Source organism: Jaculus jaculus, chromosome X, assembly GCF_020740685.1.
Source record: "Jaculus jaculus isolate mJacJac1 chromosome X, mJacJac1.mat.Y.cur, whole genome shotgun sequence".
Lineage (NCBI taxonomy): Eukaryota > Metazoa > Chordata > Mammalia > Rodentia > Dipodidae > Jaculus > Jaculus jaculus.
In genome coordinates, this window is record NC_059125.1 from 17953133 (window position 1) to 17970238 (window position 17106).

Genomic DNA, 17106 nt, shown 5'->3' on the forward strand with positions numbered 1-17106 from the left:
GGTTGTGGCCCTTTATATATACTTTATAGTTGCCAAGGGTATGATTATATATAGCACAAAGGAGTAAAAACTTACCAATTAATACATCAACATAATAATGTACTACATGCACTTAAGTGTGATTAGGGTAAGATGGTGACACTTTTTAGCCCTTCACGATTACAAATAAAATAAATCCCACATTCTTTTTAAAAATTTATTTATTTATTTACTTTCTCTTTTTCCCACATTCTTAAAAAGAAGTGTCTGTGATGGAATAGTTAATTCTAAGGGAATGAACACAACTTTACTATAGTCTAGAATTTCAGAAGTTACTGAGGAACTAGATGGGAGACTGATAGTGAAAGATAAATAGAACATGATGAAAAGAACAAAAAAAAAAAAGACAAAGATGGCAGCTTGAAAGGTTGCTCAGTCTAGGAATGATATCATAACTTATGAAAGGAAGCAAGAGATGGTCATTTAAACTATATGGTGTCTATAAAAGATTAGGCAGTCGCATTCAGAAAACAAACAACAAAAAACAATATTTGGCTGGAATTTGTTATTGACTAGAATCTGACTCCCTTTATTTTTGCTTTCACTTCATTTCTTGCTATCCTCTATCCCACCCTCTTCAATGCTAGAAATAGAGCTCACGACTTTTAACATGGTCTGTGATACAAGCTAGTGTCCCAACCTCCTACTTCTGAATCTTAAGTGCTAGGACTAAATGCATGGGCCACCATGCCTGGCCCAGTGGGCAATATTTAAGTATGGCATTATATATTATCATGGGAGTTTTATTTTGTGCACACATAGTGTCAGAGGCAAGTGGTGTGGTGAGTTATGCTGTTAATGTTTTTAAAATTATAAAGATTATAGTCTTACATTACTTTGTTGTAGCATTCATTTGCATTATTTTTATTGCGTATTATGAATGTTATAGCAATTCAGTATATATTTTCCTTAAAACTGTAGAACTCCTATATATATTCAATCAAATCATGATGGATCATGCATAAAAAATCAAGATGTTTGCAACATTTTATTATATTTACTTCCCCCTCATTATGTCCAGTTATTTTTTAAATTAATTTGTGGACAAACTGGTTTTACTCACTAAAGAATACATTAAGAATAACAAAGCCTGTTTTAATGAACATGCATATTTTAAGTGCCTCGAAGAAGTTGATAAGATTGGGTTGTGAGAAGGTTGTTGGTAGTGATTAAAGTATTATTATAGGAGAATGAGTCTTATTTGAGAATTAAAGGAGACAAAAGTATTTAGTATTCTGTAGTGTTTTCTTTTTTCACATATACATTAATGAATCAATCTTATTTATCTATTTCACCATGAGATGGCAATACAATTATTTCAAGTATGCAATTGGAGAAAAGGCAAAATTATCGAAGTTGATTAGGAAAAATCAGTCATACCTTAGTGAAACATTCCATAAAATAGCTCATATTATTCCAGTCATATCTATCTATTTCATAAATAAATTAATAAAAATAAAATATTCCACGGGGGTGGTGGCACATGCCTTTAATCCCAGCTCTTGAGAAGGAGAGGTAGGAGGATTGCTGTGAGCTCAAGGTCACACTGAGACTACAGATGAATTCCAGGTCAGCCTGAGCTAGAGTGAGACCCTACCTTGAAAAACCAAATAAGTAAATAAATAAAATAAAATATTCCAAACATTACCTTTTTGTTTAAATTCCCATCTTTAAGGCTTGTGATTTGCCTCAGAACTTAAGGGTATTTGCATGCAATGCATGATGCCCTTGGTTTCATTCCCTGGTACCCACATAAAGCAAGATAAATAATGAGACACATGTCTCTGAAGTTCATGCATATGCAAGAGAACCCTGAATGGCCATATTCACAAACACACACACTCTCTCTCTCTCTCTTTCTCCCTCTCTTTCTCTCAAATAAATTAATAAATAAATGAATAATAAACAAATATTTTTAAAATCTCCACATTTGATAGTACAGAAAAAGTGTAATGAAAAATTACAGATGTATTCCTGGGAATAAGTAAATATTAAAGGACAAAAGATAAGTTCTTTCAAGCAGAAAAATAAACTTCAGCTTTAAAAAGATTGTTATTTGGGGGTATGGAGAGATGGCTTAGCAGTTAAGGTATTTTCCTGTAAAGCCAAGGATCCTGGTTCAATTCTCCTGGATCCACGTAAGCCAGATGTACAAAGGTGTGCAAGTGTCTGGAATTCATTTGCAGTGGCTGGATGCCCTGGCATGCCCATTCTGTCTCTCTCCCTCTTTCTTTCTCAAATAAATAAATAATATATATATATTTTTTAAAAAAACTTAAGAAATTGTTAGCCAGCATGGTGGCTAACACCTTTAATCCCAGCACTCTGGAGGCAGAAGTAGGAGGATCACTGTGAGTTTGAGGCCAACTGTAAAAATGAGAATACATAGTGAATTCCAGGTCAGCCTGAGCTAGAGTGAGACCCTGCCTCAAAAACACACACACCAAAAAAAAAAAAAAAAAAAAAAAAAGGAGAGTTCGTTATTTTCATAGCATTTCACATTTTCAACTTGATAACTCAATTTATTTATTTATTATTCATACTAAGTATTCAACTAAGTACCTCACATATGCTAGGCAAGCATACTACCACTGAGCTATAGCCCAGCCTCTTTTTTTTTCATACCCCCTTTTTTTTTACCTTCCATTTGGAAATAGGGCTTCACTAAACTGTACAAGCTAGCTTTGAACTTGTATTCTTTCCTCCCCTGAGAGCTTCCTAGTAACTGGCTACTATCTGACTATTATATTTTTAAGCTAAGGTGATATCAATTTATGTTTTATGTGGTGATACTTCAGGAATTCGCTCCCTTTTTGAAGTAAACATTGTGCACAGCTGTTTTTCAATTAATTGTTTACTTTTTGTCAATATTATTACATTAATTATGGAAATAGATTCCATTTCCAGGCAAGTCATGTAATAACAATATTTGTGGTGAAAAACTAAACTACTCAAAATTATTGAAACATGTATTTTTTCAAATGATACATGTTTTAACATTTTATAATTAATTTGCAGGGCAAGATTAAATTTTTCTACTGAGATTTGTTAAGAAAATATCGTTTGGGTGCTATGCAGAAATGTCTATTTTTGGAAAGAAGGTGACCATTGAAGTTCAAAGAATTATTTTGATTCATTTTCTTTTGGAAATGTCTAAGTAATAAACTGCCAGAAGAATGAAAATAAAGTAAGATAAATAGAAAATTTTATTTAAAGTGACAACAGGATAAAAATCTAGCAAAGTGGGCCTGAAAGGTGCAATCTTTTTATCCTTTACAACATCCTCAAGCGAACTTAAAATATTGGGCAAGAAAAAAAAAAATGTTTGTTTTATGTGCAATATATACCTACAACATAAGGGTTAAAAACACATTCATTAAACATAGCACTAGAAATATTTTAAACTAAACATTATTGAATATATTTTGCCAAGAACCTGCGAATTAAAAGAATACTTGAGTCTGGTTAATTATTTGTTTTCTTTGAAGATGGCATTAGAGGAGCTGTGCAGAGTATATTGACAACTATTCTTCAGAGTAGTTATTGAATCAAATCTCTAGAGACCAGGACTTTCTACCCATAATCAACTTCAGCCATAGAATGATATTTTCTACCATGAAATGTGTTTTCACAAAAAAACGATGAGTTCTTTTAAAAGTGGTACTGCATAAATATATAAATATTATTTTCCATTATAATTTTGTTCTGTAAATGAAAATGTACGTATTAGGTGATATTGCTCCCCAAATTGCATTAAATCTTAGTAGGTACAAAGAACCACCTCACTTTATTATTTCAAAATTATAGGTTGGTCAGATCATTCTTCCTGCCTCTCATGGAATTGCCCATGTGTTTCTAGATATCTTTGTAGAATTGTCACTGAGCTTTTCTACATGCCTGGCCATGTGTTGGTATTAAGCAACCTTCTTTCTTTTTTTTTTTTTTAATTTTGTTGTTGTTGTTTATTTATTTATATTTGAGAGTGACAGACATAGAGAGAAAGAGGGAGAGAGAGAGAGAGAGAGAGAGGGACAGAGAGAGAGAGAGAGTGGTCCAGGGCCTGCAGCCACTGCAAATGAACTCCAGATGTGTGTGCCCCTTGTGCATCTGGCTAACGTGGGTTCTGGGGAATCCAGCCTCGAACTGGGGTCCTTAGGCTTCACAGGCCAGCACTTAACTGCTAAGCCATCTCTCCATCCCTGAAGCAACCTTCTTTCTAAGAACAACTAAGGGAACTTGGGTCTTCTCTACATCCCTCATGTTCACACACCTGGCTCTGGTGTGCTCCTATGGTGAAGAAAAAAGGATGGAGGAGACAATCAAATTCGTCAAGTCCTTTTGAGATCTATGCATAGGAATAGGATGTCATCACCTCCACTGTATTCTATTGATCAGAATAAACCTGAGACTGATGAAGATTTAAGACACTGAAAATAGACAATAGATGAGCCACAAGGCCAGATTGGAAAAGAATTAAAGAATGAGCTATTTGGACCAATTTACTGTTAATCTACTGTTTTAGGGCAGATGCTCCTAGACAACATGGCTCCCTTGACAAGTCATATTTCCACACAAAATAGTCTCTAAACAATGCCAATAGCAATCTTTCCTAAGCAGGATTAACTTTGTTAAAAACATGAATGAATATGAATGGAAAAGTTGTACCTGAACCCGTGCATACTAGCCTGAAAACAAGACATGTGCACAGGCTCCTTTGTGAGGTATATCATACCCTCTCTAATGTAGACACTCACCCTCTTCATCTTCCAACCCTGTACAAATATTGTGCTTTAAGAAGGAGCTCTTCACGATGATTCCTGCAGTAGCACTTAAAGTGTTAATTAATCCTGATCATCTGAAGTTCCTTCCGTTTATACACGCTTTACCTTTCCACATCTGTTAATTGTGCATTCAACCTCAGAATTGCACTTGAGGGAATTCTGTGTCAGTTTTTTGTTCCAGAGAAGATGGAACATATTTCACTTGTGCCAGCAACATTCTTTATTTTTTTTTAATTTTTTTAAATTTTTTATTTATTTAATTGAGAGCGACAGACACAGAGAGAAAGACAGATAGAGGGAGAGAGAGAGAATGGGCGCGCCAGGGCTTCCAGCCTCTGCAAACGAACTCCAGACGCGTGCGCCCCCTTGTGCATCTGGCTAACGTGGGACCTGGGGAAGCGAGCCTCGAACCGGGCCCCTTAGGCTTCATAGGCAAGCGCTTAACCACTAAGCCATCTCTCCAGCCCCCAGCAACATTCTTATGACATCAGTACCAATGGGATTATAGATCAGATCTATGATTATAATTGCTTTAATACGTATTTCCTCGCTAAATGGTGAAACATACTGGGAAGTCAATGCCAATACAGTTTTTATCTTTTACCTTCCCAACAATATGAAGCAAGTAAACCATACTAATTATGTAGTTGAGTAACTTTTCTATTCTTCTCCTTTGACAGACAAGGAAAACATGCAAAGTGCTTATTAGTTTATTTACTGCCCCTACAACTGAGAAAAGCTAGACGTGTAATATAATAAGGACTTATTCACTCCCAAATGTCATATTCCTTTCATTTTTTTTAAGTTAAATGTTGCATAGATATGTATATGGTGTGTTGGGCACATTTTTCCTCTCATCCCTAAGCTATGTTTTCTGCCCCTACCCACTCCTGATATTCCCCTTGGTCCCCCAAGAAATATTTATTTCTACCTTTACAGCATGTATACAAACGTGATTTTACATGCTTATATAAAATCAAAAACAAACTTAAGCGCCCAATAGTATGTTCTTTAACATAAAAACCCATAAACTTATGATTTTTAAAAAAGCAAGGATTATGCTTGGATCCTTATGTATTGGCTTCTTTAGTTACAAAAAAAACCCCTTTTATTCATTGTTCACTTAATATTCATTGCCTTTGAGATATATATATATATTTCTCATATTTTTATTTTAATTGAAATAAAATAATATTTTCCCCAAAATCTTTAAGGCAAACATCGCTTTACAGTGGATTTTATACTCTTCAGCAGTATTTACTGTATTTATTGCATGTATAAATCTGCTGAAGTCCTGGCAAGTTAATGAAACCCTAAAGTTGAGCAATATAACCATGGGAATTTGGGACTTGGGAGAATTTTCTTAATGCCTCTGTAAACATTAGCACTGTGCCCATTGCAAATTCAACTGGAACCAATGACTCACTATATTTGTAAATTCTATAACTTCATGTGACATGCAGAGGTGAACAGAAAAGTAAATGAGATAAAATACCATTGGCTTTATGAAAAAGATTGTGCAAACACACAGACAATTTTCACCAAATATTGACCCTGAGAGGTATACTAGCTAAAGAAGCCTAACTTCAGCAACACTTAAAAGTACATAATGCTGTAGAGATCTCCAGATTGACTCCAGACAACTGTAGAGATGGCTCAGCAGTTAAATCACATGCTTCAAAGACTTCCAGCATGGGTTCAATTCCCTAGCACACACATAAAACCAGAAGGAAGTAGAGGTATAGAGGACATAGTGACCTTGTATCTCCTCCTTGTGATGACATTAACATAGGTAGTTGTTAGCTAGCTGCATTCATGAATTTTAAGCCTTATAACATTTATAATAGGGGCTGGAAAGATGGTTCAGCAGTTAAAGTCACTTGCTTACCAAGCTTGATGGCTCATTTCAATTTTCCAAATGCACAAAGTGCCACAAACATCTGGAATTCATTTTCATTGGCAAGATGACCTGGGGCTTCCACCCCCCCCATCTTTCCATCTGTCTTTGTAAAACAAATGAGAAGAAACATTTTTAAAATGAAAATAATGTATTATGTTAATGTTATATCAAGCAGTGCAATGTATAACATTACCATAATTTTACACATTTTTGACTCAGATCACCTGAAAAAATAAATTAGCAATGATGTATCTTATTTAGAGGTGATAAAGCATAAGCCCTGGTGAAGAACTTTATTTTGTTACAATGCATATTAAAGTTAGACATATTTAGGACTGGAGCAATGGCTTAGTGGTAAAGCTGCTTGCCTGTGAAACCTAAAGACTCAGATTTGATTCTCCATTACCCACATATGCCAGGGGCGCATGTGTCTTAAGTTCATTTCCAGTAGTTAGAGGCTCCAGTGTGCCCATTCTCTCTCTCTTTCTCATAAGTAAATAAATAAACATAAAATAATTCTTTAGAAGCTTTTCAAGGTATGTTCTCACTCTAGACCAGGCTGACCATTATGGAGTCTCAGGGTGGCCTCAAACTCACGGCAATGCTCCTACCTCTGCCTCCTGAGTGCTGGGATTAAAGGCGTGTGCCACCATGCTTGGCAAAATAAATATTGTTGAAAGACATATGTAAACATAATAATATGCTGACTTTGACTAAGCATTCTTTAGTTTGGGGTTTATATAACATCATTTACAGATAATGGCTTGATTCCCATTAACACACATAACTGTTGTGTGGTTCTTGCTGAAAGTTCTAATGTGCAATCTCGTTGGGTCATTATTGTGTACTTAATAGCATAACATATGCATTGGGCCTAGTGATTATATTTTATAAAGAGTTATTTCCAAATAACATTGTGTAACTAGTGAAATTGTAATGCTATTATATTATCTAATTTAGATCCAAGCAATAACTTGTTTTTTTTTTTATTGTATTTGTAGCCAGATTTTAATGTTTCCTTCATGGCATATAGTAATCTCTGAAAGTATTTGATGCTATGCAATGATAAATAAATAAATTTTCATCTGATAATCCCAGACACAATCCAGCAATTTGATATCCTTGCTAAAAAAAATGTCCTGGTCATATATTTGGCCATTTTCAATGGCACTACTAGAGATAGCATTAATTGATGAAGCATGGGGAAGAACACTGTGGTCATCCTTTATTTCCTGACATGAACTTCTGTAAAAGCTTGTTGCCATGTGTGAACCATATGTCACTAGTATTTTCAGCTGGGCCCACCCTTTACCTTTCTTTACTCTGGGTGGCTGGTTTCTGTGTTGCTATGAACTCACTTTCCCTTTTGCTTCCATTTGGATGTAGCCAGTGGGAGCCCTGAGAGAAGACCAGAAGAAGGGAAGAAAGTTCAGGATGCTCATTAACCACCACCTTGCTACATTCATCACCAATTGTCAGGGCTCCTGTAATGCGATAGTTTTTGGTCTTTATCTATAGACCAGCAACCCCTCTTTTTCTGAATCTAGGAGGAACCTCAATTCTCTACTATTAATTCAAGTGATTTCGTTGGACCCTGTTCTCATCTTTGCAAATAGTCTTTGGTTAAAGTCTCCTAAAATTACCAAAGCCCTGCTATGACCATGCAACCCTCAAAATAAAGTTGGACTGTGTTGTTCCAGATGGTGACTTGTTACAAAGAAGAAAGGAGTGATGCAATTTGGATTTATTGAACATTTTCCTCTGCCAGAGACCATGAGGGAAGGCATACATTTATTAATCCATTGCATATTTTAAGGCTTTGAAGGTAATACCTTCTGTTACAGTCTAAAGTCACAAAGAGGAATTGTTGAAAATTATAGTTATTATGGCGTATGATGTTGTAATCAATTTATGATAGCTAATATCTATTGATGTTAAAGACAAAGCCCTAATCTGATTAAATATTCACAGCATCACCAAAACATGATTAATACTATCTTTCCTTTTTATAAGTGGGAATATTGAGACATGAAGAGATGATATGACTTGCCTAAGATCACATGTTCAGAATATAGCAGAGCTGGGTTTCAATCAAGGGACTCTGAATATAGAATTAGCATTATTCACAGAATTAAATCACTTCCTCGAGCTTTGTAAAACATACTTGATCAACATGTCCAAGCTTTTTCAATTCAAATTCTCTCTGCATAAGCAGAGATGATGTCTTTCAATCCTCAGATTCCTGAAATGCAATACTAAACCATAGGTAAAATGTACATATGGAGCTAAAAATGTAGAATAATAGTTATTGTTGAGCTGCCTAGTCCACAGAAAGAGGTACAAGATAGCTAAGAGGATGCAGATCTTATCATCCTCATCATTCTTGATGGTTATACTATTAAGATCCTCAGTTTGTAAAGATTTATTGAGCTATACAACTTAAGATATATGTACTTTCCTATATATATGTATACACACACACACACACACACACACACACACACACGTATATAGTCATACTGCAGTAAAATGGTTACTGTACTTACACACAGAAAGTGTTTTGTTTTACAACCTGTACTTAAGAAAACAGTTGTCTCTGAAAACGCCTATCTGCATGACAGTGGCTTGCAATGTTTTTCTGGGAAGTGTACAATAGGATATTTTGTACTCCCATTTTCACATTCCACTTTGCTGTTTTGAGTGTCTAGAGATTTGTAATCACTGAGAGTTCTCCTGACTTTCTGAGCAACAGATATATCCATAGCCTGACCTTTCTGGAACCAGAAGGTCATGTTAAATTATCCCTGTGCTCTTTACCTCCTACTGGAACATCATATTGATCCTTCCATATTTTCAGGTTAAAAGAGGAACACAACTCTGAAGAGAGACAAGGCATTTAAACAGCTTCAGGAATTTGCTCCTTTTTTTAACCTTGATTTTTCTCAAATTTGTTTCTGCCACCTATTAATATTTCTGAGGATTGTATTTCCATATCTTTAAAATTCATACATAAAATGTTACTGAAGGATTATTATCTCACTTTATGACCCTTTCATCTTTCTATTTGGGACAGCAAGGAAAGAAACATTAAATAAATTAATACTTGTAACCACTAAATAACACTAAAAGCTTACTGAATTTAGTTATGCAGGAGTCATTAGTTATCAAAGGGACTGAAGACAGAGAGCCTTATGATCATATGACACAAAAAGATTTAATGTTTTACACAATCATTTTAGTGAATTTAAAAAATCCATTAAGTATAGAGTTTATGGAAATAGCAGTGTTTTCATGACACAATATGCCATCTACCAAAAGGACATGATATATATCAAAGATGAAAAGAAAGGTAAACAAAACACCATTTAATTGAAAATACCCAAAGAATAAGAGATAAGATATCAAAAACTAGAGACTTCTGAGCTGGAGAGATGGCTTAGCAATTAAGGCATATGCCTATGAAGCTAAGGATTCAGGTTCAATTCTCCAGTTCCCACATAAGACAGATGCATAATGTGGCACATGTGTCTGGAGTTTGCTTGCAGTGGCTAGAGATGCACCCATTCATTCTCCCTCTTTCTCTCTCTCTCTCTCTCTTAAATAAATGAATAAAAAATGTTTAAAACATTAGGGACTTCTAAGTGAGTCCCCTGGACTATCAACATTGATCACTCTTAGTAAATATATTCTACTATACTTAATATCTATTCCTAGAATTTAGCAAAGATAGATATACAAGCAAGGACTAGTAAAGTAGCAATCATATTTTATTAAACACACACTATAATATCAAGTTTACAAGACATGTCTATATCATTTCATTTAAACATGATGTGACGTTATTCCATTCCCCATTTTACCAATCAGTAAAGTGTGTCTGACAAATGCTTAGTTACGTTTTTATGACAGCACTGCTCAGGAACAGGACATTGGAATTAAAAAAAAAAAAACAAAAAAAACTTTTATCTGTCTCTGAAGTTGTGCTCTATTTACTACAACAAATCTATAACTATGTAGCAAGAGTAGTAAGTAACTGACACCAAGAAATTTATTGCTTTTCATGGACACTTAGAATCTATATTGACATTATAGGATACATACTGAACATTTCTTTGAGACTCATTTTAGGAGACAGGGTTTTTTTCTGAAAAATTATATTCAAATTACTTTTATATTAAAATAAATATAAGCCAAGCATGCTGGTACATACCTTTAATTTCAGCACTCAAGAGGCAGAGGTAGGAGAATCGCTATGAGTTGGAGGCCATCCTGAGACTACATGGTGAATTCCAGGTAGAGTGAGACTCTATCACAAAAAAAAGCAAAATAAAATAAAATAAACAAATAAACATTAAGGGATGGAAAAATTATACTTTTTATGAAAATGTGTCTTCAGAAAAACCTTGAACCATCAGATACTGGGTAATTAATCCTGCCATACCACAGGTTAAGTTCATTCACTCTCATTTCTTGGAAAGATGTTTAGGCAGAATATTATGATAACCATATTGTCTGGCACCTGGAAGAAAAACCACAGAGTTAGTTATAATATTAGTTGTAATATTTTAATGTATTATTGCTCAAATGAGCATTGAAAATTAAAATATGAGGACTAAGTCCCTTTTTTTAAAATCATGTAGTTACTTCCTCACTCTAGGTGTCCTAACTATGTCCTGGGAGCCTGTGACTAGCCTAGACAGAGACAGAGAGACAGGCAGATACAGAGAGAGAATAAACATACCAGGGCCTTAGACACTGCAAAGAAACTCCAGATGCATGTGCCACCATGTGCATTTAGCTCAAGTACTGGTGAATCAAACCTGGGTCCTTAGGCTTTGAAGCCAAGTGCCATAACTGTTAATCCATCTCTCCAGTCATTAAAAATGTTTATTTATTTGCAAGGAGAGAGAGAGAGAGAGTGACAGAGACAGAGAATGGGCACAACAGGGACTCTGGCCACTGCAAAAGAAGTCCAGATATATGTGTCACTTTGTGCATCGGGCTTTATGGTGGTACTGGGGAATTGAACCCAGTTCATTAGGCTTTGTAGGCAGGGGCCTTACTGCTGAGCCATCTCTCCAGCCCAGTCTTCATGATTCATCTTAAATATATTTTATAATATTTCATTTTTATTTAGTCATTTGAGAGAGAAGACAAAGGATAGAGAGAAACAGAGAATGGAAGTACACAGGGCTTCTATCCATTGCAAATGAACTCCAGCTGCAGGTGCCACCATGCACATCTAGATTAATTAGGTACTGAGAAATTGAAAAACTGAACCTTGGTCCTTAGGCTTCACAGCTAAGCACCTTAGCCAATAAGTCATCTCTCCAGCCTAGTACTCATGTTTTTGTTGCAAGATGATTCTTATTATCCAGACCTGTGGTGGTTTGAATCAGGTTCCCCCCATAAATTCATGTGTTTTGGGGAGGTGGGGCCTTGCAGAGGAGGTATGTTTGTGTGGTTGGGCTTATGGGTATAATTGCCAGCTCCCCCTTGCAATAGTTTTACTCACTCTCTTGCTGCTATTTTCCATATTCGGTGGCAGAGGTGATATCCAACCTCTAATATGGCATGCTTTTTGATGCCATCATGGAGTCTTCTTTGTGACTGTAAACCATAATAAAAATCTTTGTGTCCATTGGCTGGTTTTAGTCAGGTGCTTTGTTCCAGCTATGTGAAGGTAATTGCAATAGTTCCCTAAGTTATGCTTCATATTTATCAGCTCCTGCTCTTCTTTTTTTTAAATGGCCAACATTTTGCCATCCACAATCTTCTTGTTTGACAGATTGTACCTATCAATCAAGATAGATGCATAGTACTTCATAAGAATAAGTGTCTCTGTCAGGTTAAAAAAAAAAAAAAAAAACTTTCACTTTCCAGGATGGATTAAGGGAGGGAAGAAGAGTAGACAGCCCTTCCAGCAGCAGCCCAGATACGGGGGTCGGGGGTGGGAGGCAAACATCAGAGCTGAGGGATGCTGTGGCTCCCTGCTGCGGTTCCCTGCTGGCCTCCACATCTACCCTGTTGTTGCTGCTGGCCCTCACCAAGGTCAGAATCGCTTCAGCCTTCCAGTGTGGTCGACTGAAGACTGGTGGCTCTCCAGCAGCTGTTATCCCTTTTTTAAAAAATTATTTTTATTTATTTGAAAGAGATAGACAGAGGGAGAGAGAGAGAGAGAGAGAGAGAGAGAGAGAGAGAGAGAGAGAGAGAGAGAGAGAGAGAGAGAGAGAGAGAATGGGCGTGCCAGGGCCTCTAACCACTGCAAACGAACTCCAGACATGTGTGCCACCTTGTACATCTGGCTTACGTGGGTCCTGGAGAATCAAACCTGGATCCTTTGGCTTTGCAAGCAAGCGCCTTAACTGCGGAGCCATCTCCCCAATCCCGCTATCTCTTGATGAAAGGAGTTACCTGGATCTTCTTCAGTGGGCTTCTCATTTCAGATGGCAGTGACCTTGGGACCACTCAGAAGGTATCATGGTGCTGGAAACAAGTGACCACAGTGCTCAGTACTGCAATATCTCTATCATACCTTCCAAGGCTCAAAGTCTAATGCAGAAGAGATGGCGGAAAGAATGTAAGAACCAAAGGAAGGGTCGGACTCCTTACAACGTGTTCCCTCCAGCCACAAAATGGCCTGGATATCCATGACCCCACAGTGCCTGGCACTACCTACACAAGACCATCAGAAGAGGAGGAAAAGATCATGACATCAAAATAAAAGAGACTGATTGAGAGGGGGAGGGGATATGATGGAGAGTGGAGTTTCAAAGGGGAAAGTGGGGGAGGGAGGGAATTACCATGGGATATTTTTTTATAATCATGGAAGATATTAATAAAAATTGAGAAATAAATTTAAAAAAAACTTTCTTTGAAAATGACACACTTCTGTGTACAAGTCACTATTTTGAAAATTTAGAAGCCACTCTGTTATTAATTGCATTTGAGAAAAATGTTCCTAAAATAAACAGCATTTTCAAGATATTCCTATATTCAATTAAAAGCTGAAACCCTAGAGTTGCTTTAAAATATCATTATTCTTGGATAAATATGATGTCATTATTAGAACATGTGTATTGATTTTCTTTCCTTATTAGTACAAAGATTTCATTTGAATTTCATGAAATATGTCATTGTCATTGATGATTTTCTTGCATATTATGTGTTGTAAGCTACTTTAAAAAAAAAAAAAAAACTTCTAGTAAACTGGGTATGGTGTTGCACACCTTTAATCCCACCACTCTGGAGGCAGAGGTAGGAGGATCACTGTGAGTGCAATGCTAGCCTGAAACTACAGAATGAGTGAGAACCTACCTCAAAAATAAGCAAACAAATGATAAAACTCCTAGTAGTCTAGGTTTGCGTCATTTTCAGTTCTCCTCTAGAACTTTGTAAGAGAACTATTGGGATAAAATTTCAAAAAAACTACTGCTGTGTACTTGATGACATCCAATCCACATTAGCTGAATGAACAGGAAATGTTGGCAATGTATGGGGCCAGACAGAACATTCAAAGTATCAGGAGTGTGTTTTCCCCTAGAAAGCAGAGTTTTTCTTAAATGTATTTTATGTATGGTTCAAAATGTGTGTGTGTGTGTGTGTGTGTGTGTGTGATGAGGGACCGCATAAATACAGACAAATCACTTAAAGGCTAATGTTCGACTCACCAGTTGATTTGGAAAAAAACAATTCTTAATTCCAGAATCTTTCAAACTTACAAACTCTGTGTCCTGTTTGTTACCTCCATTTGGTATTACCTTCACAAAAATTTATTTTCCCTATTGGACAAGTAGTTCTATAGAAGCTTGCCAATGCTTGTCTGATTTACCAGTGTATGCTTCAGTATCTAGTTAAGATTTAATGCTGCTCCATATACTGCTGTCCCAGATAATTTAGGCATTTCTAGATAACCTGGATGATGAAAGAGCTGAAAATGATTGCATGTGAAGTAATTGAAGGGTTTTCAGCAGAAAAAGAAATGATTTGGGAGCATATGACAGAAGAAATAAAATATTTGAAAGATAATTGAATTTAAAGACAAAAAATAAATTAAAATAAAAATTTAAGTTTATGCTTCATCCTATGCTGTCCAGGGCCCTTCTTCCATGCTCCAATTAAGGGTTCAACCTTTTAGTCTATCTTCAAGATTAAAGGTTTCTATGGTAACAGTTCATTTAGAGTTCAGTTTGTGTTTTCCTCCTATCATTCCCCTCCCCACAAGCCCTTCCTTTCCTATTGTCCAGGCCTTCAGTTGCCTATCAGGTCAGCAAATCGAGCTGATCCAGGTTACAGATGGCAGATGAGTGAACCCATGTGGTGATTGTATTTCTGGATTGTTTCAGTTTGCTGACTATGATCCATTCATTGTTCTACAAATTTCATTGTATCATTTTTTTTCTTATTGCTGAGTAGAATTCCATAGAGTAAATTTACCACACCTTCGCTATTCATTCTTTCAATGATGGACACCTGGATTGATTCCAGTTCTTAGATATTTTGAATTCAGCAGCTGTAAATGTTTGAGTGAAAATCTTTGTAGTGAAGCATGGAGCATTTAAGGTAAATGCCCAGCAAGGAAATGATGGGGTCTTTTGGCAGTTTTATATTAATCCTTTTCAGGAATTGATTTCCATAGTGGCTATACAAACTTACAATCCCACCAACAGTGAATGAGTGTTTCTTTTTCTCCACATCGTTGCCAACATTTGTTGTAATTGATTTTTGTTTGTTTGTTTGTTTGGGTTTTTTTTTTTTGTTTGTTTGTTTTATTTTTCAAGGTAGGGTCTCTCTCCCGCCCAGGCTGTCCTAAAATTCACTATGGAGTCTCAGGGTGACCTCGAACTCCCAGTGATCCTCTTACCCCTGCCTCCTATGTGCAGGGATTAAAGGTGTGTGCCAAGACACCCAGTGTGATTGACTTTTTAGACACCCAGTGTAATTGATTTTTTAGACACCCAGTGTAATTGATTTTTTAGTGATTGTCATTCTTACTGGAGTAAGTTGGGATCTCATAGTTGTTTTAATTTGCAACTCTCTGACAGTTAGAGATATTGAATATTTGGTTAAGTGTGTGTTAAGTCATTTGTATTCCTCTGAAGATTCTCTATTCAGTTCTCTGCCCCATTTTTGTAATGGGGAGTTTGTTGATATTAAGACCAAAGGCTACAGAAGTTAAATGTATCTGAACCAAAATCATGGTTTTCCCTTAGCTTTGTGACAAAGGATTGCATATTCACACTCTGTGTCTCACTTGCATCTGAAAAATAAAGGCATTCATGTTAACCTCACAGAAATGTCATAAAGGTTATAGGACCCACTTATTAATTTCAGTCTCATAACTAGTTATTCTTAAATAATTGGTCTTCTTATTAGTGCTTATATCGACTATTAGCACCCTTAAGGTAATTTAGGAGAATGTATCCGGGAAAAGCATTCAGACTTATTTTAACTCTGTTTAAATAAGCTCTTCCAAATGTTGAGTCCGCAAAAATGGAAGTATTATACTCTGAAACCTGTGTGTGTGTGTTGTGCAAGGGAATATGTTCTATATGGCAAAGGATATCGAACACTCGGACTGTACATTATACTTCCAAGTACATGAGATGATATCATCTTATAAACCCATCCAAACCAAGTTGTGTGTAGTCTTTGTTTCTCGGTATCATCTACTTCACCTCCCACTCACAATTGCATGATGTTTTACATGTTTATTTTCCCCTCCCTTATAGTATCAACACAGAGTTGAATTAATTAGATAAATTAGGATACCAAGATCTGGTTTGAAAAAAAAAAAGTTCAGATACATTTGACCTAATGATGATATACTTTGGTCCAATTTTTTAACTTGAGCTTCCATTTTCATCCATCCATCTTAGCCAATAAAAATGATATACATTGAAATTCAATACCGCTTTAAAGTTTGAAAGTATGCTTTGCTTCATATGGATATGTCTTTTATTTCAGTTCGGGAAGCAGCACATAGAGAACCTCTTCAGTGATCTGCAAGATGGAAGACGCCTCCTAGACCTCCTTGAAGGCCTTACAGGGCAAAAACTGGTAAAGTTATTTCAAAGAAACTTTATAGTTACCTCACTAAAATTTCTGCCCAAATTCAGACTGTGTATTTTTATATTACTGAGATAGTATCATTCAGCTACTTACAGATTTAACTAGCAGTAGAGGACCTAATCCTTAATGTTTCATATTGTAACCTTAATTTTGGTATAGACTGTCATATGTAGAATAACAATGTGAAAAATTTCAGTAAAATATGCTATGTGAGTAAATAGATATTATGTACCTTTACATATTTGGGATCTTTCTTAATGGCTATCTCTATAAAGACTTTTATGTATAATTGCTTTGAAATTTATCTTTGGGTAT

At 35.9% G+C, this 17106-nt stretch overlaps 1 protein-coding gene across 1 annotated transcript in view; it reads left to right on the top strand.

Annotated features, from left to right (window-relative positions):
* Dmd (dystrophin) overlaps window positions 1-17106 on the top strand; it is a 2157654-nt gene that overhangs the window by 466088 nt on the left and 1674460 nt on the right. The window contains exon 3 of the mRNA XM_045140973.1: window positions 16687-16779. Coding sequence (XP_044996908.1) covers window positions 16687-16779 — 93 coding nt within the window. The remainder of the gene's footprint in view (window positions 1-16686; window positions 16780-17106) is intronic.